The 26,047-nt window shown below is 33.2% G+C and overlaps 1 protein-coding gene across 7 annotated transcripts in view; it reads right to left on the bottom strand.

Annotated features, from left to right (window-relative positions):
- CSMD3 (CUB and Sushi multiple domains 3) overlaps window positions 1-26,047 on the bottom strand; it is a 1,668,414-nt gene that overhangs the window by 244,266 nt on the left and 1,398,101 nt on the right. For 4 of the 7 annotated variants that reach the window (XM_016431868.2, XM_056823168.1, XM_056823170.1 and 1 more), the window contains 3 exons: window positions 8,126-8,239; window positions 7,392-7,487; window positions 5,549-5,752 (listed from right to left, as the gene is read on the bottom strand). In XM_016431868.2, coding sequence (XP_016287354.2) covers window positions 5,549-5,752; window positions 7,392-7,487; window positions 8,126-8,239 — 414 coding nt within the window. The remainder of the gene's footprint in view (window positions 1-5,548; window positions 5,753-7,391; window positions 7,488-8,125; window positions 8,240-26,047) is intronic. The other 3 variants (XM_056823169.1, XM_056823173.1, XM_056823174.1) reach the window with 1 other exon arrangement.

The following is a 26,047-nucleotide window of genomic DNA, read 5'->3' as shown; positions in this document are numbered from 1 at the left end:
AATGTAGGAAAGATGGGAGAGGTAGTGACGTGAGGTGATAAGACTAACAATGCAAGAGAAGATAGGAAGAAGGGAGAATAAGAAACCAAATTGTTTTCCCCTTAGACAATTATTAGCTGTGTGATACCTGGCAAGTTGCTTAACCCAGTTTGCCTCAGTTCCTCAGCTGTAAAATGAGCTTAGAGAAGGAAATGATAAACCACCCCAATATCTCTGCCAGGAAAGACTTAAGTAGGGTCATGAAGAGATGGAGACAAGTCAATTACAAAGATGTAATATATTACCAACAGTAACTGAGATGCATGATAATTATTATAAAAGCCATATTTATGACTGAAAAAGAAGGTGAGATGATCAGGAATAAAGAATAGCAGATGGCCAGCCTGCAGACTATAGTGATGAAGGATGCTGAAAGGCTTTATAGCCATGTTGGTGAACCTATGGCACAGACGCAGAGAGTTGTTGCTCCCCTACCCCTCTACATGCACTATTTCTCACATCCCACTGCCCAGCAGCTCAATGAGAGTGTTTCCTCCCCATCCTTTCTTGGGTAAGGGAGCAGCTTACATGTGGCATGAGAGCTGAAATTTCGGCACTCAGTCTCTAAAAGATTTACCGTCACTGACTATAGCATATTGTATAGCTCTTCTATGTAAGATTTAGATGAGAATATGCACAAGAAATTTATGGGGTAAAAAGGATTAAAATCTGCCTTTATGGAAGGAGTATACCCACAATGATAAGATTGCAAATCCATCAAACTATTAATTTTGGTAATTATATGATGTTCTGAAGAATGTGTATATATCTGGTATTAGGTGGCTGCTAGAGTCTAGATATAATCTGCACTAAAGTAGTGGGGATAACTAAATGATAATAATGTTCTTTTCTAAAATCAGCTAACAGCTATCTGACTGACTGTAGAGGATCTTGGCTGAGACATGACAACCAGTGGTGAGCAAGTCAAAGTCTGTTTCATGTTCAGGTCATGTACATGGTAGTGGTAGGATACACTGATTTGGGGGAGGGTTCCTCAGAAGAAAACATCAACTTCTCAAGGCTATTCTGAAGCCATAATGTAAAAGCAAACACCACGCGTATCCTCAAAGAATTCTTAAAAGGACAGTTAATGTTGTGATGAATTTAACTTGTAGTTAAGCTTACTTAACTTAACTAACTGTGGGGTGAACATTTTCAGGAAACTCCATGTGTTCTATTTATACTAGGACATTTTCTTAATTATATAAAGAAATATTCCTGTAACTAATATCCAAACACTTCAAAATAACTGGAACCCAGCAGGTCTTGAGAGCAAATGAATAATTTGGCCTTACTGAACATAGACTAAACTTTTTGTAATCTGTGATTTAGGTAAAAATCAGAAATTTCCTTATACTGGGCAATTAGAAAACACTTTTCATCTTAGCAGGTATTCTGATGGTTAGTTTAGTTAAGATTATAATTTGGTTAAGATCTATATTTCAATAGAGAATAATATTTAGAGAAATTAAAATGTGTATATACTTAAAATAGTCTCTCTAGCTTGCAAATCCCTGGCTACCCTTTAAGTGCACATGTTCTCTCATTCTTCCCCATACCCTGGACAGTGCTAGAATACTTCTTTCTCTGAGTTGACACTTCCAGACTGTTGCTCTGCCACATTTAGAATTTTCCTCTATTACAAAGTACCACTCAGCAGCATCCTCCTTTGAGGCTTGCTCTCTCTAAATATATTACTCAACCTATATCCTGATGACAATTATCTACCAGATTTAAGGCCATTATCATTCTTTTCTCTAGTAGAGCAGGAATTGGCTCACATTCTTCCAACTTCAGAACAACAATAGGACTTCACCATATATTTAAATATGACCTCAAACATGCTATTTTTTCAGTTCTAAAATGTTCTTAACTATCATGTGCTACTACTACTCCACAACCTCTTAGCAATCTGGAGGGATGATTACCCTCTTGATTTTGCCATTTCACACAAAGTTCTACTGCTAGGATCAGGAATTCTGAAATTTCTTTACTTAATCATAACTTCCTGTCACATCGATCATTCCTCATAAACCTGTTCTTTGTTTTCTCAATGAACTACAGTCTCCTCAGGTTTCATTTTTCTCTCTTCACAGTTTTAATATCATTGTTAACTAGTCTGATGTTATACTATACTCCACTCTCAAGTCTCTTGGCCTCTTTTATCTCACTACTTATATCTTCTCAAATACCAATATGGCATTACATTGATGATCTATAGTCTCCACTTATATTACTGGGTAAAGCAAGGGTTCCAAATGGGTCCACTGCAAATTTTTGCTATCTATGAGGATGTTGGTAGCATAGTGGACCTAGAGGTAGAGGAATATCTTAGTTCAGCATGACCTCATTAGCTGTGGGACCCTGGGAAAGTCACTTAATTTGTTTGCTATAGTTTTTTTTTTTTCAAATAGAAATATGGGATAAAAACAGCACCTAACTCTTAGTGTTCTTGTGAGAATCGAATAAGATAAGTAAAAAGGCTTAACATAGTAACTGGCACACAATTATTTCCTTTCCTAACTTTCCCTTTCTATTCTTTTCCCTTTCCCTTTCCCCCCTTATGCTAACTAATCCTAACTGAGCCCTCACTATAAGTGAGGTAATCCTTTCATTTTTCATTTTTCCACCCTAACTAATTCTCAATCTCAATCCCCATAAACTCTAAACTTCTGCTCTGCTCATTTCCCACACAATTCCTTCACTGAATCCTCTCAGTGGAGGATTTTCTTTCATATTTCACTAATACAATCTAAGCCATGTCCAAGCCCTTCCTCTTCTTCCTTTTCTCTATTTCAAAACTCCATTGAAACGATTCCTCATTATAGGCACATAGGCAGAAGCCTTTATTCAAATTTGGTGAAATGAGATGGCTTTCTAAGTCTCAAGGCCAACCTCTCTACCATAACCTTTCAGCAAGCCTTAAATCCATTCCTTTGCATTTCCTCTATCAAACAGATCCCATAAATACTCCATCTCCACTTGTTCTCCAATTTTTCTCCATAAACTAGTTCCTTTACTGATATCTATATGCTTGATTAAACTTCTAATCCTTTAAATAGAAAAAAAACAACACTTGCATTAACCTTTTAGTCCTCTCTCACTATCCCCTATATCTCTCCTACCTGCCACAGGCTTCTGGAAATTTTTTTTTGCCTGTATTTTCTTTTCTCAGGAACTGTCTTAGCCTATGCAATTTGGTTTTGGGGAAGATGTTAGGGTGTTGTCCCTCAACTGAAATTGTTCATCCAAAGGTAACAATGAAATCTTAATTGTCAAATTAATGTAATGACTTTTTCTCAATCCTCATCTTTCTGGATCTCTGTAGTATTTGATACTGCTGATTATGTACTTATAGGTATATATGTTTTCTTCCTTATTCCCTTAATTCCTTGAAGAAAGCTACATCTTTATTTTGCTCAGCTTCTCTCTAAGGCCTACACCAGTAGTTGACATGTAAGTACTTAATAAATGCTTGTTGAGTGACAGAAACTGAACAATCTGATAGCTGGATGATTTTGTCATTTTCTTTTTGGCCTTCAGTTGTCTCATCTGCAAAAAAAGTTACTGGCCCAGATGATCTCCAAGATGCTGACCACTTCCAACATTTTACTAAATCTAGAATCCACTGGAGAGTATGACCAGACAACATTTATGGACCCTTCTAGCACTAACATAGCACATTGTTAATAATAGCTACTTAATCAATATTTCATTCTTCTGCTAAAATGTAAGCTTCCTCAGGGGAGGGGCAGTGCCATTTAAGTGTGTATCTGTATTCACTTGCACAATTATACATATACACATATACTACATATATATATATATACATAGATACAAATATGTATATGGCCATAATTGTTTTTGTTAATAAAGTCATAGGACCTAGAACAGTACCTTGAACATAATAACACTTAATATTGAACTGATTTATTTGAATTGAATTTCTTTTTTCTTCCTCTGTCTGAATACATTTATCACATTTGGTTTAAATGCATTTTTTTTTTGGAGAAGGGGAATAAGCGAAATAAATTATTGAAAACATAGAACATTCCCAGGCTCATAAATTATATAGACTTTGGAGTACATGACATAAAATATAGGCTTTTGTTCACATATATTTTATCAATACACATATTTTAGTAAATGGCATTCCACCAATTCCAATTTCACTGCTTCCCAAGTGAGAGAATATGCAACTTCCAAAATGGAAATTTAGGTTGAAAATGTTTTAATTAGACTATGAGTTCCTTGAGAGCAGGGTTTGGTTTTTGCTTTTCTTTTCATCTGCATTTAAGGAAAACTCATGGCTAAGTGACTGTTGGCACATGAGATAATACCAACTTAATCAAACATGATATGTGATCATTAAAATTTTATTATCATAGTAGATTTATTTATATATGTGGGAAGACATATTATTTTTAAAGACTATGAAAATATAGATAAAAGAGGTTACCATAAAAGTATTTTTATTTTATTTTTCTCTCCTCTTTTATTGAATCATATGATCATTAAGACCTTAAATTAAATAGTACTAAACAATCAATCTCTATATTTTGGTACAATTAGTAACAAGGCAAAAGAGAAGATAATGAAATTGGAGTAACTTTTTAAAAATCATTTCTGGATATATTCTAATGTCAGTAACAGAAATAATTCTATACAGTATAGCATATTTTTGGTATAAGAAAGTATATTAATTCATTTTAGAGACATTCTCAAAACAAAGGGTTAAAACATGTTTAACCTGAATTAATCACAAAACTCAATTAAAATATCAATTTCCCAACCTTTCCAATTATTTTAGTTTTTATTGCCTAGTGCTTGTGACAGGTTGAATAAAAGAGTTTCAGAATAGCAAGTTTTAGAAACCTTTCATAAAAACCAATAGCTAAATTATCATAGTGAGAACAGAGACTATCCTTAGAGTTTTTATATGCAAATTAATGGAACCTTTTCATTTTTAGTCTAATCTATGAAATCTATCCAGAAATATAAAAATTATAATAAATAAAGCTTCTACAATATTTAATTGTGAAAAAGAACAATGGATTTGAATATAAGGAATTGTACACAGTAAATAAGTAACTGTTTCAATCCTCCTGGGTTAAAGAAACATTGCACTAGATAAAAAAGTCATTAAGTTTTAAATCAGCAACCACCATTTTGAGGTGCATTATTCCTTCAATGTATGTCAAAAATTCATTGACACGTAATTTTGCAGGTGTGTGTAAATGCTCACATGTGTATATGAGCATGCAATTGAAGCAGGGAAAACTTAGACAATTATCCTGATATTTCAAACCACATACTTTTTTCTTTGCTTGAATTATCAAGATAATTGCTTCAATTTTCCACTTCATTTTACATGTTTAAGTATAATAACCAGGAGAGAAAAATAAATTTTGAGTGAAATATTGAGTTTTGAAATCAAAGAAGAAAAATTTGAGATAATTCATCCTTTAAAATACATATAATCAGAAAATATATGTCTTTATATACTCACCAACACATGTAGGTAAGGAATCATTCCATTGTGCCAAAGAATTGGGCACTGTGTCACATCTAATTGCTATGGATCCATAGAGAATGTATCCTGGATTACATTCAAAAAGAACCAATGAACCAACTGCAAATTCATTGCCAATCCTTCTTCCAAATCTTGGTTCAGGAACAGAACTGCATTGTGTTGCACTTGTTCTCGGAACAGCTGCATGCATACAAACAATTGTTGATTTCAATTTCACATTTGATAGAGAAATACAGATTTTCAAATGTTACTATGTACAGATACTTCAACAAGTATTCATTAGTTTCTAAACTAAAAAATCAATTTAGACAATTCCTAAAATGTCCTCAGATATCGTTATACTACTATTCAAATTACATAAAATATTAATATTTTATCAATATTTTCAATAAAATTCATACTTAAAGCCTTTTAATCAAAGTGGCCTTTAAAAAGAACTACATCACATTAATACTGTAGTTCAAAATAAAAAACAAATTTACATAGATAGCAGGATTTACAGGTTAAAGGTTGAAAGAAGAGTTTTACTTAGTTTATAAAAAACTTGAGTTACATAGTGAGAGTTGACATCTCATTATTTTAGTGTCTGATCCTTCAAAACACAATTATAGGAACCTAATAAAGTATCTTAGTAATTCAGAAGCAAGGCCACAGCATTAGCTACTTCAAACAGGTGTACTGATTTTTTTTTTACTTCAAAGGACAAAATAGACTCAGGCTAAACAGAACATGTCAGACAGATTAACAACAATAGAAAAATTTTACTTAATGGGATATCAAACTTGAGGTCTGTTTCAAAATTCATTGATATATACTTCAATTAGGATATTTTTAATGCTTGAAATAAATTCCAATGATAACAGGATGTTTTTTAAACACATACACATATATAGAAATAAATATATAAATATAAGTAGTAATGAAAGAGATCAGCAACAGTCAAATGAGATCTGACAAACTTTCCAAGTAAGCCTACCCTCCTATATCACTTGATTAAATAGAACTGAATTTTTCTGGTGCCTTTACCTTCAAAACATTTATAGAGCAATTTATTATCTAGTCAGTAATACAAGATTCTATCCAAACCAAAAGTAGGATAAGAGGTTTAACAAGATCATCAAATTATGGAGTTTCTTTTTAAAGCATTTAATGATGAGAACTTAATATAAGTTAACTAAGGTAAGACAGACAAGAATATCATACATGATTCCAAGCAAAGCATCTAAAAAAAAGTTCCTGAAAATTTGGGAAAGTAGAAATGAACATTGGAAAAAAAAGAAGAAAAAAGTTAGAGTATAATGACTATTGCCCAGTAATAATGTGAAAAAGTTAAAAATCTCCTTCTATAAGAATAGTATAATGGATTTGTATCATAGTTAGAAAACTCTTTGCATTTATAAGTGGACCAGAACCAGTCATAGTAGGAAGTCCTGGGATATAAATATTATGGTACTTATATACAGAGATAGAAGAGATGGAAATTCACAATACTTGTGTAGTGCCATGTCATGAATTAGTAATATTGGTCATCAAAATTTTAAGCACATTAATGACTGAGAAAGAGAAAGTGAAAAAGAGAAACAGTGAGAGAGAAAGATTTTAAATCATGATAAGATCAACAAAGGGGGGAGTAAATGGGATTTCTAAACTGAGAGTGAGGAAAGAAGTATTAAGGTTTTGGAGAGGTGTTTGAAATGTAAAAAAATAACTTTCATCGTTAAGATATTCATGGATATGTGCTTTTAAAGAATAATATGGAGCAGAGTTATATTTGAATATATCATTCCTTAGTGTTTTTCTAGGCTATTGTGTCACTTACCTTGATAAACAAAGTGAAATCCCTTAGCTGTTATGGGTCCAACTGAAGTAAATCGAATTGTGATCTGATTACCTGAACTCAGTGGAAGTGATTCTCCTACTCAACAAAACAAACACTAAGATGTCATAAATAATTTTCATTAAGTAAACCTCACAAAGTCTACTAAAATGTTCTGCCATTTGAAAACTGCAAACTGTGATCTATCAAAATTAATTTTAAATGAGTGCTACTGATTCATAAATTCTCTAATGGTTGCATTTCACAGATACTTTATAACTACAATCATTAATGAGAAATTTGATAAATACAACCTACTTTCCTTAAAGTACTCATATATTTCATAATACATTAAACATATATATATATATGTAATGAGTAATAGCACATAATATTTGTATAGTGCTTTACAGGTTTTTTCTACTATTTTTTACACTAAAATGCTTTTACATATATTGTCTCAAAATGAATTAATAAATTCAAATGTAAATTAGTCTTATACTAGGACATAGTCCCAGGAAAAAACATAGATTATAGTTGTTGTTTTTTTAAATTCCTGTATCAGTTCAATTGGCTTCCGAGTCACTTCTAATTGAGTTTCTATTTTAAAATGTTTACATTTTCAACTTAATTTGTTTCCAAGAAAGGATGACATAAATCTCAACTTTCACTACAGCACCCATCACAATCAGTACTAAGTCAAATAACTGAGGCATGGCAGTTCTATTAAAGGATACCTGAATGGGATCCTGAGAGGGAAGATAACAGAGCAGATTGCTGAGTTGGCCCATCATACACCTCAACCACATCGTGGAGTGATGTCTGGAAAAATACAAACTGGCCAAACACCACTGATCAACAGGAACCAGGAGAAGCAACATAAAATCACCAACCATCCAAAAACAAAACAAAACAAAACAAAATAGAAAGAGGAGGAGAGAGAGAACAAAGTATTACAATAGGATAATAATTTTTCCCCTGCATTTCAAATTGGAGAGTTGCCAATTGGTTGTTTTCCCTGACAAAATATTTCAAGTCATATAAATAATTTCAACAGAATCATATAAAATTGATTCTGAGGAAACTGCATTTACATATTTCATTTCAGATAATAAATAGCAAAACTAATAATTTATATGTTATAATCTCTAAATTTTTATTTGGACTATAATCCAGAGCTTGTTTCTGATAACTTTGTGACTCTCTTCTCTTTCTAGTTTTCCCCTCTACATTGTACAATTAATCATATAAAATTTATAAACATCAGGGGGCCTTATTTTTCTTTGGTATATTATTTGAAATATTATCCATTCCTTGACACAATCATTGGCATGGTGCTTCTTTTGGGTACTGTATATTGTTTTGTTCAAAAATGTCATTAAAATTTTCTCCACAAAATCACTCATGAAATACCTGTGGAATTAAATTATATTGTGATTCCTTAAGCAATTGAGATTCTTAAATCACATGATTTATCAAATGTATATTTTTCCATTGTAGAAACAATTTTGAAATACTTACCAGGAGAGTTTTTATGAGATTGTACTGTAATTTCATACTATCTGCACCTTGAGTGCATGTGCTAAGATTTATTTGCAAAAACTGGCCCATTTGCAAATGGTTCATAAACTCTAGAACTTGGGAGATGAGTGAGAACTGTCCCCAGTAAAGAAAAAGCTTGCTACCTGGACTTTGAGATATTGAATTTAATAATGAATAACTTCAGAAAAACTCCAGTGCTTTTTAAATAGTTAAAACAGTTAAATGAAAAATGGTGATAATTAAAATACTTTCAATAACCTTAAAATATGATTAAAACTGTATTTCAAGGTCTTTAAACTGTTTTCAATTATTTTTTAAACAGTTTTAACAATTAAAAATTTACACTGGGCTTTTACTTTTCTCTGAACTTCTGTAGGTCCCCATGACTACCTGAAGTGAGCATATCTATTTGTAAGTCTACTGGGTATTTTCATATGGATATTGACATAAATTCTATCTAGAAATTTAGATGAAAACAATTGCACATAACAAACTACTTGTATTCTGTGGCCCATTAAAATTAGCTGGTGATCTCAGTCCAATTCTTTGTAGAAGAAATAGTAGGTAAAACACAGCAGGTGTTTTGCTGTGAATGTCAAAAGAACACTTTAATAGTGATCATATTTTTGGTTACCAAGAATCTGAATCTTGGATTTTCCAGAAAACTAAATGATCAAAACTCTGTTAGTAATACTTCCTAATTATATTGTAATTCTTCTTTAAAATTCAAGAACATACTCAATTTAGTCTAGATACAATTAAGATAGAACTCTTAAGTGGATTCCTGTTTGTTTCAAATAATTAATGTTTGAAATATTTTAAATAAAGTGTTTAAAGAAACAAAATTCAGAATATGATCTTCTTAGATTATCTTCTGAAATATATATTAATGATTTTTAGAACTTAAAATTTTATTTTAAAACATGCAGGAATTGATATTTGGAATAATTTCTTCCTAAAGTTCAGTGTTCTTTAGATTAAAAGTGTTATCTCTAAGTATTTTAGAAATATTGATAATGTGAAAACTCATTTCAGAGAATTCCATTATACACTAAAGGGTTTCTATTTCTTTATGATTGACTCTTAATAATAAGTTTGATTTAATTAAAACAAATTTACAATAAATGGTCTTTTATAACATACTTTCTCAGCTTGCTTTCCATGTGCTAGTAAGTTTAAGGTTGAGCAAATAGGTAAGAAAGAGATATGAACTCTTCATAATTCTTCTGTCCTGCTACCAATGATGAGCATACCCAACTTTACTGTGCATAAAGCATTAATCTCTCAGCCAGGCAAAAAAAATTTTTTAAACACTTGAAAAATATAAACCTCACTCTATGCCTCTGCTTCTGCCTCTATGACTCTGTTTCTCTCTCTCTCTTTTTTTTCTTTCTTACTGAATTTCTGAGACTTGCTCTTTTCAGCTAGTGGTTGAAAAAGGATCACTAATTCTAGCATTCTTGTTTATGTCAGACATAGAGCAAAAATTTATCCTTTTGTTTTGTTAACCTACCACCACCTGCATTCAGTACTCTTGTCTTAATCAACTGTTTATTTGAATGTTCAGATTCTCTTCTAATGAGGTCTGAAGGACCAGAAGCATTAACTTATAAATGTGATCCAAGGAGTTCCAGGAGAATTTCTGAAATGTTTATCTTGTGTGATCTTCATTATCTTAGAAACTGCTACCCTAAATGGTGACTATGCATTGCTTCTATTCTTCCAATGTCCTGCTAACTTTTTAACTATCCAACTTTATTTCAAATTGCTTTAATTGTTATGAGTTGTGTTTCAGTCAAATAAGGAATAGACCATTATGTGTATATATCAGACATTTTCCTATTTCTGTACTTTTACTCTTGACCTTGGTCATGACTGGAATGCTTTCTCTCATCCTCAACTGTTGACAACCTCTCCATTTGCAGAAATCAAAAATCTCTTGATATTTTCTACCACTCCACTCCATCTCATCAGAAATCATTTTCCCTTCCTGAACTTTGTATGGTAACTTTATTCTTATTAGATATTAGTCCTTGACATAACTATTATATATTCATTATTAGACTTTGTTAAAAATAGGAATTGCACATATATGTATTGTCCTAACCTCTCTTATAGATTATGAAGTCCATGTGAGTTAGAATAACATATTAATTCTTTTATCTCAGCAACATCTTTTTTATTTTGCACAAAATAGGTACTAAATAAATTGTTTTTCAATAAATGAATGAATGTTTATTATTTGAAGGAGACAATACAAAGAGCAAATAAAGGATAAGACTGAGAGTCAAGAGAATATAGATTCCTTGAGGCAGGGACTCTTGCTTTGTCCTTGAATCCCTATGTCTTAGAACAGTGCCTCCAAAATCTTAAGTGCTTAAGAAATTTTAGATACTCTAGAATTAGACATTCTCAGTGCTTAACTATATAGTAGTAAACAAAACATCTAGGCATATTTTTCAATGAAATTAACATTTTTTAAAGAGCTTGGAACCTAGTGTATGTGTATATATCTATATATAGATACATGAAAGAACCAATTTTTCCCTTAATTGCTTTGACAGCATAGGGCAATACTGTTGGGAAAATATTAATTATTTATTCTTTATTAATATTGTTGGAACCTAGATTTTTGTGGCTAGAAAAATAGTCCAATGAAAAGGTTACTGTAGAGGTCAAGATAAATTCAGAGATGCTTCTGGGAAGTTCAGATTCCACCCAATGTTTGTTTTAGGTTTGCTCAGATTTCATTTTGGGCCTATTCAAAATTTGTGTTTTGGATCCCCCAAATTAGATTGACTTAGCAGTTGTTCCTATCAAAAAGGAAGTACTTTATACACATTTCTTTTTCCTTCCTTCCTTCCTTCCTTCCTTCCTTCCTTCCTTCCTTCCTTCCTTCCTTCCTTCCTTCCTTCCTTCCTTCCTTCCTTCCTTCCTTCCTTCCACCAACTCTATCCTAACAAATACCCTGGCATATTTATCAACCATTTAACATTTTTAATAGCTAAGATCCTAGTCAACCTGATGTTGTTTTAATAAATATCAACCTGACCCGGTAATATTTGTAAATATACTTTTTAAATTAAATCAGAAAAATGTATTTCTGTGAAAACTCTGCATTGGTCCTAGAAACATGTCAGTCCCTCATTCCCTCATTCCTCAGTCATCCTTTTTATTCTACTGTTTACTTCTTCATTGTGAATCAGTTGAAACAACTAGAAGATAGTGGTATTTAGCCCAGAGGCCAAAAAGCAAATGCAAAAAATATTTAGATAGAAGTATGATAGCTGTCTCCAAAATATTTGAAAAGCTGTCGTGAGAAAGAGGGATGAATCTTGTTTTATTTGACTGTGAAGAAAAGAATTAAGATGATAGTTATATGAAGGGAAATTTTAGTTCAAAGGAAGGAAAATTATCAGCAATTAGAGTTGTCAAAAATGAAGGTGCAACCACAGGGAGAATTAGGTTCTTTGTCATTTGAAGTCCAAAAGTAGGGGCTACATGATTATGTAGTCTTCACTAACCCTCAAACTTGTTTGGCTTTTCTTGCACACTTTGTTTGAGTCTCTCCTTTGCTGCCACTCTCCATTATAGTAAGCATATCTTGTAAATATCAAAACAACACTAATAAAACTTCAATACCTTAAGGACAGAGACCATTAATAAATATTTGTATTGTTGGGAAAGGGTTGGATTAGACAACCTATAAGATCTTTCCAAACTCAAGAATTCTTTAATTTTAAGATACAAAGACACTCCTATGATTAATTCTTGGCTTCAAATTGATTGTTTCAAACTTTTCTATATAATTTAGGTTTTTTAAAAGAAGGATATTGATAAATAAAATATCTCAGGAAGGTCAATGGTTCCTTAGGAAAATCACTTAAAGAAACTGGAGTTGTTTATTTTGAAGAACAGAGGACTTCAGAAATATAATAGGTATGTGCTTTCACAAAGCATGTGAAAGATTATTTTGCAAAAGCTGTACTAGACTTTTTTTCTTTGACTCAAAAAGCCAGAATTTGCAACAATAATTGGAAATAGAATTGCAAAGAGGAAAAATTAGGATTGAGTTTAAAAATTCCCAAGAAATAGAGTAACAAGTAGAATATCCCCCTTCCCCCCCCCCCCCACTCTCTCTCTCTCTTTTTCTCTCTTCTATTTTGACTTTGACTCTGGCTCTGGCTCTGTTCATCTCTCTCCATCTCTCTTTGTCTCTCTTTCTTTTTGTCTCTCTCAGTTTTGCTGTTTGTGGCTCTGGCTCTGATTCTCTGTCTCTGTCTCTCTCTGCCTATAGACTGTCTGTATGTTCGACTCTCACTTTTCTCCCTCTGGGAGATAGAGGAGATAGAGGATGGAAAAAGACAATAAAATAAAATAAAATATCTTTCTTTCTCTTCTCTCTCTCTCTCTCTCTCTCTCTCTCTCTCTCTCTCTCTCTCTCTCTCTCTCTCTCCCCTCTCTCCCTTCCTTCCTTCCTTCCTTCCTTCCTTCCTTCCTTCCTTCCTTCCTTCCTTCCTTCCTTCCTTCCTTCCTTCCTTTCTTTCTTCCTTCCATCCTTCCTTCCATCCTTCCTTCCATCCTTTCTTTCTTTCTTTCTTTCTTTCTTTCTTTCTTTCTTTCTTTCTTTCTTTCTTTCTTTCTTTCTTTCTTTCTTTCTTTCTTTCTTTCTTTCTTTCTTTCTTTCTTTCTTTCTTCTTCCTTCCTTCCTTCCTTCCTTCCTTCCTTCCTTCCTTCCTTCCTTCCTTCCTTCCTTCCTTCCTTCCTTCCTTCCTTCCTTCCTTCCTTCCTTCCTTCCTTCCTTTCATTCCTACCTATCTATCTATCATCAGGACCCAAAGTTCCTATAAGAAAGCACAAATTTCTGTGAATTGAAACTAGGAATAAAATATATGGAAAATCTCTTTAAGCCTTTGCTTAATTCTCTTTTAAATTATTGCTACTTTTCTAAGATCCACATTTTTCTTTGATGTACTAAGAATATGAACTAGTTCTCATTTTTATGTCTATATTAGGTATTCACCTTGTATATCATCGTATGATAAATACAGAATGATAAAATTTCTGATTTTTTTTCTGTTTACATTTTATCTTACCTCATACTAACAGAAATAAATATACTCCCCAACAACAACACATGTGTTCACACATAGACATGCCCCAATAAAGCTAAAAAGGAAATCAAATCTAAAATGTGGTTTCTTCTTTGATTTTCATGAAAAGCATTCTTTAAAATATACTGAATAGCTATTTCTGTGGTTTTTGACAGAAGTCACTTTAGGTTTTCAGTTTGTTCTAATGTGAATCTTGAAGGTTAATGCAATCTCAATATGATTAACATATGTATTTTCTTATATGTAAAATAGGTCTATTCTAATATACATACTCTGTTGTTTTTCTTTTATTCTTGCAGAGAAAAACCTGGTCTGAGTTTTAGAGGATTTGAGCCTAAAACTTCTAATAATAGGATCTGTGAAATGCTTTGTGGTCTTGAAGAATTTCCCATCCAAAAATGCTTGTCCAGCACATATATTTAGGTAATAATTCTGAAAGAAAAGCATGAGGAAATTCAGCTGGGAAGTTTACTCTATCAAGAATATGGATTGTGAACATTTAAAAATAAGTACCAAATCAAGGAAGTTATTATAAAATATCTTAAGCTCTGATTCTGATTGGAAGAATTAGCTTGAATAGGATCATTATCAGTTGATTTGGTAAGTACAGAATTAAAAAAAAAACTTCAGTAGCATTTCTGCTTTCATAATAAGCATTTAATTACCTAATACTCAATAATGAATTTATAATATAACATAAATCATCATATTAAATGCAAATTTTCATTAGGATTTTTGTACTATAGTCATGTAATTGTCAGATCCTACAAAATGGTAATGACCAACTTGATTCCCTGGCCCTATGTTCATTTTAATCTTCAAATGAAGAATCACTAATCCTTACTGAGAATGGGTACCACCTCCCCGTCTATGATGGAAAGAATTTAAAGAATTGTAATTCTGCAACTCATTAATTTCAGAGTCTGTTTTCATCTGTTTCCCACTCTTATTTGCTTTTCTACTTTCCCAATAACTTAGTTTCCTTTTAATTCCACTGAGTAGTGTAAATCTTTGCATTATTTCTCAGTCATAACAAGAACTAAACTAGTGCCCCCAACTCAAATTTAACATGATTGTGCTACTAATACCTATCATTGGACATTACTGACCAAAATCCAAAAACAAGCCTGCCATGCCTCAACCACTACCATAAATACAATTTAAGTCACATAATTTTAAAGTCACATTCTCCTTTAGCACTCATATCTTTTCAAATTCTTTGAAATTGTTTGTGAAGTTGCTCCATAGATTCACAAAATTTTAAAGTTCAAAGGCAACTTGAGGACTACTTTTCCCAAGGAGGAAATTAAAGTTAGGTGATATACTCAATGTATTGGCAAATTTAGTGTAAAAGAGCAAGACTAGAATCTAAGGTTCCTTATTGCTCAGTCCAATGCCTGGCCCATTACACTGCCTTGTGCAGAGAATACAAATAACTATTAATTGTGCTAACCACCACAGCACATTCTTTGCTCAGTGCTGCTATAGCTTTTTCTGCTTTTTGTTTGCTACAATTAAAGAGCTAAAGAAAAAAAAAAGATACCCAAAGATTGTTAAAATGTATATGCTTAATTGGTACTGGTTTTTAATGGAAAGTCATTACAATGTCCCTGGATAGTAAGAATGAGACATAAATGTACAATAAAAGCCACTGAAGAAATACATTTATATATTGAAGTTATTTAATCAAGAACTTATTTCTAATTAGTGATACTTCCTCGGTAGGAACTCTAGTTATGAATATACTGCATTTCAATATTACCCTACAACCTTTCCTGTTCATGCTTAGAACTTCGTATCTGTCATAAATTCAGAAAGTGCTGCTTCTGCATCTCTCGTATAGAACTAGGATATTCCTACCTCATTATAATGTAAGTACAACATAGGCTAATGATAATACTACTATTAATTACAACTTGAACAAAGTTTTTGTATTAATACAAAGATTAACTGAAAGAGATACATGGTAAATAAATTATGCCAGGACAAACCCATCATTATTGATGAGAACTGACAATTAGGACTGGAAAAACACATTAGATTAGTTAAATAGAAATGCCATATGTATGCCTCTGTAGCATCTGTTATTATTAAGCACAACTAAGATATTCACATTTATTGCTTAGGGCCAGTATCAGCTGGGTATCTTAAAGGGTTGAACTTAAAGAAGTAAAAGGGAGTAATGCTGAAGTAAACAATCATCAAGGGAGAAAAACATATGTACTAATGTAAAACAGTTTTTTGGCAGGAAGTAGGTTTTTAAAACCAAACATTTATGACAACAAAGATATGAGTAAGATGAGAAAAGGAGGAAGAGAAGGGAAATTGAAGAAAAAGGAGAAAGAAGACATCAAGGGAAGAGAGATGGGAGGAGTATAAAGTAGCAAAAGATGAATATAATAAAAGAGAGTATAAAGGGAAGATTGAAGAAATAAAGAATTGACATAATGACTGGTGACTATTATCTACCAAGTACAGTCTTATGCTTTTAAGGCAATTACTTTGGCCTTAAAGCAGCTTACAGTCTACTTGGAAAGATTTTATATGTGTGTGAACATGGAATGATAGCCACAATAATAAGTTGTTCAGTCATGTGTGACTCTTCATGATCCCTTTTGAGGTCATTTTGGCAAAGATACTGGGGTAATTTGCCTCTCCAGCTCATTTTACAGATAAAGAAACTGAGGCAACCAGAATAAAGTGATTTGTCCAGATTCACACAACTGATAAGTATCTGAGACTATATTTGAACTCAGAACTTTCTGCCTCTCCAGAGCCAGCATTTTATTCACTGTGCCACCTTGCTGTCCCAATAAAAAATAATAAGAAATAAATTTCAATGGAATGATCTATCACTGATACTATAGGGGACATATTTAATTTTTAAGAACATATATATTCTTTCTGTACCCAAAGAATCTAGCATAATTCATTTTAAAAGAATATAACAAATATTTGTTAAATGAAAGAATGAAAATATGAATATATTTATTCACCAAATATTTATTACATGTTTCCTAATAGCAAATGCATTGTGTTAGTCACTACAAAAGACCTCAGAATGAAGAAATGACTCCTGACATCAGTGCTATGCAACTGAGGCAAGAGGAACATTGTGGGAAACTTATGGAATAATATATATTTTCTCTGCCTGCATGCAGGACTAGGTGGGGGGAGCAGGAACGAATGGTATCTCTTTGCCCCCTGCATGTAGGAAGAGTCCAGTTTAAGGGACTAGTCCACTATGAAATATTTCTCTGGGGCTCCCATGATAAAAATAAGAGATTAAGTCAGAAAACCAGTTCATATTGGAATGGCAACTCTTATCTCTTTCAGGATTTCTTATTGAATTTTCACTCAAGCTGGGTTTTTCTTTGATTTTTTTTCCAGATGTTTTAAACCATGTTTGTCTTCTGAGTTTGTGCCTTTAGTATCCCTGTCATTATAATAGGGTTTTGTGTTCTCTCTCTGTTTTTGTTTACTCACTCTCCTAAACTATCTTCTAAGTTTAGACGTTATGTTAGAGCCAATCTTTATACAATTCTAGATGGACTATCTGAATTTGTTCTACTGCTTTCTTGGGGGGTAATGATTGTATTATTCTAGCATCCCAGAGACAGGTCATCCTGGATACCTATAAGCTGGTCTGACCCAGAAAGTTTGATTACTTGATTATTGGTTTTAATTCTACAAGTTCCTGACCTTTGGTTTCAGTTTGTTTAAGCAATAGACTTTCCCCATTTGGATACTCAGCATCCATAAAGAAAGCTCTGCTTTTTCAGAGTGACAATGTTCAGAGTGACCTCCCTCTCATTTGATATTTATGTCTTGGTTATTACTTTGAAGGCTTTAGACTAGAGTAGAAGTTAGAACTCAGATTCTATTTCACTGCTGGGGTTGGAGCCACATAGATATCTGTTGCCTATTTCTGATTTCATTCCTTCCTTGCATAGCAAGTGCCAGCTCCTTATCCTAGAGTGCTACACCTAGCCATATTCTCCCAGACCATCCAGGATTTACTATAAGGAATTAGGTAGTAAACTGCCAGCTGGGACCTGTTCCTTTATCCTACACAAATTTAAATATCTCTAAGTCATCTTGGGAACCTCTTCTTGACCTGGTACATAGCCTTCCCTGAGTTAGAATGCTGCGTACTCCTGGCCAGACCTTATCTCCAGAGTCTGAATACTTCCCTGTTTCCTTATGGAGATCTGGTCTGGAAGAATAATATACACTGATTTTTTTTCTTGGATTTCTGAATAGGAATTCTGTCTGGTTCACTTCTCTAGATTAGTGTGGAAGAATTTTGGAGGTAGAGGAATTCCCTACCCTTCTTCCTGTATATTATTTCAGTTTTAAATTCAATATCTTGACTCTAATTTAATAACAATTGCAAATATTTATACAATGTTTTAAGGTTTGCTAAGTACCTTATAAATATTATCTTATTTTATCCTCATAATAGCACTTGGAAGTAAATACTATTATGAGACTTGCTCAGTGTCACTCAGTAAGTGGCTTTGAGTGCAGGTCTTTCATTGTCCATTTCACCACTTAAAAGCCACTCTAAACTTTAACTTCCTCATTTCACATGGCTTCATTTTACAAGGACAATATTTGAGGTTCATAATGATGAATCTGAGTCATCCAGAAAAATAACAAACATTTGAAGACTTTGTTGATAAAATTTAGGATAACCAGCTGGCTAAAACAATTAAAAAATTTCTTGGTTTTTTTCCTTCCTTGTAATAATGTTCCTATTCTTAATTTCAGCCAGAAGCAGGGTGAATATATGAAAAAATCCTAAGATGGACTGTTAAGGCCTGGGGATCCTGGGCTAAACTACAGTGCATAGAGATTGGAAGACTTCCAAGAAAATTATGACACTGTAAATCAAGTATTGAAAATTTAATGTATTGGTACAGATTAGAATTGCAGGATCATAGTTATAGTGAGGCAAAATTGTAGTGATACCCAAGTTCTTACCAAACCATGCTACTCCTCCCTTTTTAATTGACAGTGATTCCTGCATTATTTGGGACAAGCAAGAATTTTTATTGTGTAACAAGAGTCATATCTATTCACCTATAAGTTTCTACTCATACGTGGCAAATTCAGAACATTTGACCTTGACCATATAAATCCACAGTGAACTGATTTCCCCTGACCTCTAATTATGGATTTGGGATATTAGTCTACTCTATGTTTCATTGCTTTCACATTTTTTTTCTATTCATGGTTTTGAAGCATGAATATTATTCCATAATCCATAAGAAAATGGGCAGATTATATATAGAACAATTATAGCAAAGGGCAATATTGCATATTGTTTTTAAGTTGTAAAAAGATATAAAATTTATTAGAGATGCCAATACATTTCAATTTTTTTCAGTTAATTTTCATATGATTATATTTCTTTGTCTCTCATGTGTCAAACCACACTCACATTATACAAAAAAAAATCATCTATATCCTCCCCAGCAATTCTCTGCTTCAAAAACACCTCATCTTCCTTGCTTTCAATTTTAAAAGTTTACTAAAGCTATATAAATTAGTTATTAATTTGATTAAAGTGACTAAGACTAAAGTGGATATAACAAATATGTCTAACATGATCCCAAGCTGCATATGAAAACAATGACATCTTTTTGGCCTCATTATTCTTTTGGAGATATCTTATGGCTTTAAGACATGAAATAATTAAAAAGAGAAATGGTAGCTATAAGTATGTGCAAATATGTTTCTAATAGGAATAGGGAATGAAAAGCACTATCAATTATCTTCAAAGAAATTTGTAGACAGAAATGTGCACTGATAATGTAATAGGAGGAAAGCAAACTAAATGACAAACCATAGGCACTGTTGGTATCCTCATATTATTAAGTGATCTTGAGGAAGGGCTCCTACAAGTGACTGTTTCCTTTTGGAAGATTTTCTGGAGGACATGGACAACATTTTTACAGCAAGTTTTTGGCATACACTAAGAATTAATAGATGCTTGTTAATCAAGTGCTAACTAGAAGAATGGGAAAAACTTATGAATTTTGATTCATTCCACTGGAGGAAATAAACACATCAATGTGATTGGAAAACCACTGAATTATTGAGTTTTGATGTTCAAATTTCACATTCAGTTTGGAAATCTTGGTCTGGGCAAATAACAGTAACCGTGAATAATTTATATTCTGCCTACAAAGAACGATACATTGGAAAACTACTCAAGTAATCAGATTCCCTATGGTTAACATTCTCTGCCACATAGAAGACATTTTTTATTATCTTGAAATCCCTCCTATCAACACACTTGGTTTTACATTAAGAAGGTTAGATTAGAAACATCAGCACCAAAATCAGTTTATATGTGCTAAGTGTACATAATAACTTAAGCCTCAGCGATAACTTTAGCAATTATTGATGTCTTTCTACACTCAGAGTTCAACTAGCCTTCTTTCTTACCTTGATAATACAAATAAATGCTTTTTATATGCCTTGGAATCCACAGAGCTAGTAGTCTCAGAATAAAAGTAGGATTAAAATAAATTGATATTATTAAAAATAGCATATATAATATTTAAGAAAAATAAAATCAGGGTGCAGCTGGGTGGCTCAGTGGATTGAGAGCCAGGATTAGAGACAGGAGGTCCTAGGTTCAAATCTGGCCTCAGACACTTCCTAACTGTGTGACTCTGGGCAAGTCACTTAACCCCCATTGCCTAGCCCTTACACTCTTCTGCCTTGGAGACAATACACAGTATTAACTCCAAGATGGAAGGTAAGAGTATAAAAAAAAAGAAAAGGAAAGAAAAATAAAATCACTAAGAGCTGATAAAATCATAACAACTGTTTTCAAGGCAGAACAATAAAATGGAGTCATTACAACAATGTTAGGCTCAACATTTCACGAGTTACATCTATCCTCATTTCTCTTGTTTTATCTTAAACAAGAAAATATTTTTAAGCAGTTATCAATCAAACTTGATAGAGATGACTGATTGGGTTTCTGGTGTTGGTTAGCTGAGTCACTGTGGAGCCCATAGATCCTGGCAACTGAGTTGTGAATTATTAAAGAGATCAGGCCAAGATGGTGAAGAAACACTTGAAGATTTCCAACAACCTTCCAAATGATCACAAAAGAACATAAATATCTCAAAATAGACACTGTAGCAATAGAACCAACAGAAGAAGGGATGAAATAGTACTCTGGCTCAGAACAACATGGAGAGATAGCAGGGAGGGGTAAGGGCTCATCTCACTGGGGCAGGAGAAGCCTAAATAAGCCTAGACTCTAGGCCCAAGAGGAACACAGACATGATATGGCACAAACAGCAGGGTAAGAGCAGAAATCAATGTAATACAAAGCAAGAAGGAGTGGGAAGAAGGTGAACAAACAAGGCTAGCCTTTGTGGGATTAGGTAGAACCCAGCTCAAAGGAGCAGAATTGAACATCTGCAGATCTCCACACATGAAGGCCACCTCGGTAGAGAGCTCAATCTGAGACCAAAACAGCTGAGCTGATCCCAGGCACAGTATAAAAGTAGAAAAATACTAACTGAACCCCAGGAACAGAGCTAAACATCAGCGTAAAAACAAAATCAAGGAAAAATAACCCCAAAGTGAGCACAAGACAAAGGGGGGAAAAGCCTGATGACAGAAAAAATAATTCAATCAGAGAGATGAACAAAATACAATCTCAGAAGATGACATAAATTTAAAAAATGAAAACATGTGAAGCATCAAAGCAAAATGTGAAAGTATGTCAATCCCAAAATGAACACCTAGAAGAACTCCAAAAAGGATAAAAAACAAGAAAATTAGAAAAGAAAGTGATAGAAAAAAACAGCAGCTTAATCTAAAAACTTGCTAAAATAAAAAAAAAAGTTCCCTAAAAAAAGAAAATACCTTAAATAGGAAAATAACTCCTTAGGAAAAGAAGCACAATACCTTTAAGAAGAAAATGGCTACCTAAAAATTAGAATTGAACAAATGGAAATGACTTCATGAGACAGTAGACAATGCATAAATTCAAAAGAATGAACAAACAGAAGAATATATGAAATTCATGTCTAGAAAAACAACTGATATTGAAAATAGGCCCAGAAGAGAAAATTCAAGAATCACTGGACTGCTCTGATGTTAAAGGGAAAATAAACATGGAAAAAACCCATGGATTGATTATCTCCTGAAAGAAATTCCAAATTTAAAAATCCAAGGACTATTATAGCCAAATTGCAGAACTCACCCCAAGTTCAAATCTTGTGGAACCATCATTAGAATTATACAGGACCTACCAAATTGTACATTAAAGGATGAATTGGATATTTCCTAAGACAAAGAATCTATGCTAGCAACAAAAATCACCTACTCAGTGAAACTGAGTATAATATTCCAGGGTGACTAAAAATGGATATTTAATGAAATAGAGGAAATCCAGGCATTCCATTCCTTTTGACCACTGAATTTTTTTAGCTCTGGTTGTTTTGTCAGGAATGAGCATTGGGCTATAGGAGAGAGGGCTCTTTGATGAGACAGTGCAAGCAGCAGGTGAAATAAAAGAACCAGCTCTGTCCAGTCTTAGCAGGGTAAGAGCAAAACCCAACTCTACACAGAACAGTGGGAGGAAAGGGGCCCTTCATAGTCCAGCCATAACAGAGACCCAATGCAACCCAGGACAGGCAACACTAGGACAAACAGCCCAATGAAGTCTAGACACAGCAAGATTGGGGAGAACTTAACTAGTTCTAGTTCTAGAACTAGTTCAGCTAGTTCAAGCTGAACCGAACAGTTACAAACCTCAGCACAGCAGGCCAACCAGGCCACTCTATATAGTGCTCAATCTGAAACCAAAACAGCTGAGCACATTCCAGGCACTGTTCAAACATGGGACAGTAATCTGCACCCCAGGAATGGAACTAAACTTCAGGATATAGACAAAATGAATCAAGGGAAAAATAAGCCTAGAATGAGCACAAGACAGAGGAAAAAGCATGATACTAAAAAAATATTTCAACAAGAGAGATGCCCAAGATGAGCTTTGCTAAGGGCAATTTATAACAAAGGGCCAGACTGGCTATAAATTTTCAGTGTGAATATTCACACTGATGGCGGATTGCCGGCATACTTTACAAATCAGGGCTTGATTTGTCCTTTTACTGATTATCTACATTTTGAAATGTGATATTAATAATGTAGATTAAACTGAAAGTGTATTTTGTATACTTAGATCCCCCAAAGATGTTTATTAAACATGTACCAGTTCAGTACCACATTTATAGATAGCTTGAGGTCAGTAAAATACCCTACAATTTCCAGAAAGTAATTCAATCTACATTGTGTTTGGCTACTGCCACATTGTTAACTCACTGAGCCTTCTATTAAAAGACTTCAGATTTTGATTTAGAGTATCTCTGTAATGAGGAACTGACCAATGAGGACCTAATTATTCAAATATGGGTGCATGTTCTTTGCTAGGTTTCAGTTTTTCGATATGTCCAGATACTATCTTTCTGCTTCCAGTCCAAATGTGTGGAAGATTTGTTGAATCTACTTCTGGTCATGAATGAATGAATGTCTGGCATGTGTGAGGACAAAATGTCTTAATTGAATGATTGGGAACAAGAAATAATGATTCAGGAAGTAGCAAACAAAGTGAATATGCCTACTTAAAAGGGATAAGCTGCTCTTTTTTCATTCCCTTTTTTTGGTAGCTTTGAGTAAAGGGAACTACCTTGAGTTGCCAAGTATATGTGTCTAGGTGCATGGAGAGATGCCAGAATTCTTCTTGCCAAGTAACATGTGGCTATGAGGACATATTTTTCTGTTTTTAGGAGTTTATTTTCTTCTGATCATATGTTAATGAATATTCCTAGACATGAATGACTAAGAAATCAAAGAATTTCAGAAGATCCAAAGCTTCCATAAAAAGTGCAACTAGTAACTACCTTATGGTCAACAACAAAAGAAGTTCTTGTAGACAAAAGTGGAAAGACATTGACCTGAGGGTGATGTCAGATTCAGGGATTGTAACCCCTTGCTATAGAGAGAAGACCTGACTTTGGGTTCCACTAAAGTATCAGTCCTTTGAACCCAGTAGGAAGGTACACATAAAAAGAACTTCAAAACTATATGAAGAGAAGAGGGCTTTCAATGTCCTCTTTGTGAATTTGTGTCTTTGAGCAAATAAATATATGCCTATGTAAGTCCAATTATTTCCTGAACTCATACAGTTAACTGTGTGTTCTTATATTAGAAAACTTATTCAACTAAGATTCAGGGAGTTAAATTTATCTTTCTATATTTTTCCCTAGCTTTAAATGTATTATTTCTTAATAGAACTGAATATGACTTTTATAATAGAGAGGAAGCCATAGCAAAACATTGTGCTAATTATATAACATATACAAACATTAAATCAAATGGTTCCACTGAAAAATATATTTTAAAAATTTTATCTCATGAAAACTTTTTCCCAACAACATTAAAACATCAACTAGACTTGGTAAGTGCAAAATTGTTAATGTGAACTAAGGAATAAGACAGGTCAAATGCTTTGAATTTTATTCTATGAAACAAATTTAGCCAATGGAGAAAGACAATATGAACAAATGGCTTTCTCTTCTTAGGCAAGGAGTCTTGGACATTGGGATATCAAGGAGAAAGCTATGGGTGGATATGGTCATGAAAGATTGATCATCCCCATGAAGTCAAAGCTCAAGAACATATTTAGAGCTTATACTCAATTTCATTTGCAATATACATTTTTGTATACTAAGGAAACAGGGCATATCACTTCAATGAAGCTGTAGAAAGATTAGCACTTCCTCATAAAAAATAAAAATTCATAGATATTTTCAGAGCACATGTTAGGTTAAAATTCCACCAAAATATTTTTGGCAGATATAGTCATCATTTCACAAAGCAATAGTAAAAGATAACAAGAGCACTATGCCAATAGATTGACTGAACGTAACCAATGGTTTATTTCCAAATCAAGCATATGGAATAGTAGGACTCAAGAATAGAATCAAAAGGCCTTTCTTTAGTAACATCTACTTGAATTCAATCAACACTATATAGACAAATTAGCACTGAAAAGGAGGCTGTCATGAATGTATGTACATATTTTATATATGGTAATAAAAATGGAATGCTTTATGATTATAATTCAAAATTAGGTAGCTGGGCTGAGAAATTATAGCAACACCATTCCTAATAAACCCTGATTTTCTGATCAATATAAATGATGCAACAAAATGAGAGAAAATTTACAATATATTACTGCAGATTGTAAAAATTTGCCATATATTGGGCACTAGAAAGTCAATAATTATTCCCTGAAAATATGCTATCTTACAAGTGAACACATGGCAAATAAACCACACTATGTACAAAAACTTCAAAGTAGCCTTAAGAATTTGGCAAATAAACTATGCTTGAAAAGGAATGCCATTATAGACAGGAGAGTTGTCATTCATTGTCTTCTTGTAACTGATTCGTAACAAATTAAGAACAAAGATATTCACAGATGCCACCATAATAAACAGAAAGTTCAAACTATATGGAATGAAGAATTTTCAAATAAAGATACTTGGGTGGAGAAGAACAAACAAACTAAAATTTTATGGGAGGAGAGGACCACACACACACACACACACACATATATATCATACCATGTCTGCTCCTAAAGTACTGAAGATATTTTTCAATGGATCTATGGAAGATGAATGAAATTACTTACTATGTTCAAAGCACTGGCTAAGGTCTAGGATACAAATTGAAAAGTAAGACAATTCCTGTCTACACAGAGCTCACCTCTACAGAGGAAGACAACACATATGAATGTTTCCAGTTATAGGCCAGATGGAAAGGTCCTATGGTCCTTAGGATGCAAAAAGCAAAACAGATAGCAATATATCTTTAACGTCATTTCCATTGATAAAGTCATGGTGACAAGAATATTCTTTCTTAGGGCTTTGATACAATGGGACTAGCATCAGTAAATGCCAT

This window comes from Monodelphis domestica, chromosome 3 (genome assembly GCF_027887165.1).
Source record: "Monodelphis domestica isolate mMonDom1 chromosome 3, mMonDom1.pri, whole genome shotgun sequence".
Classification (NCBI taxonomy): Eukaryota; Metazoa; Chordata; class Mammalia; order Didelphimorphia; family Didelphidae; genus Monodelphis; species Monodelphis domestica.
This window is presented reverse-complemented; position numbering and strand designations above follow the sequence as displayed.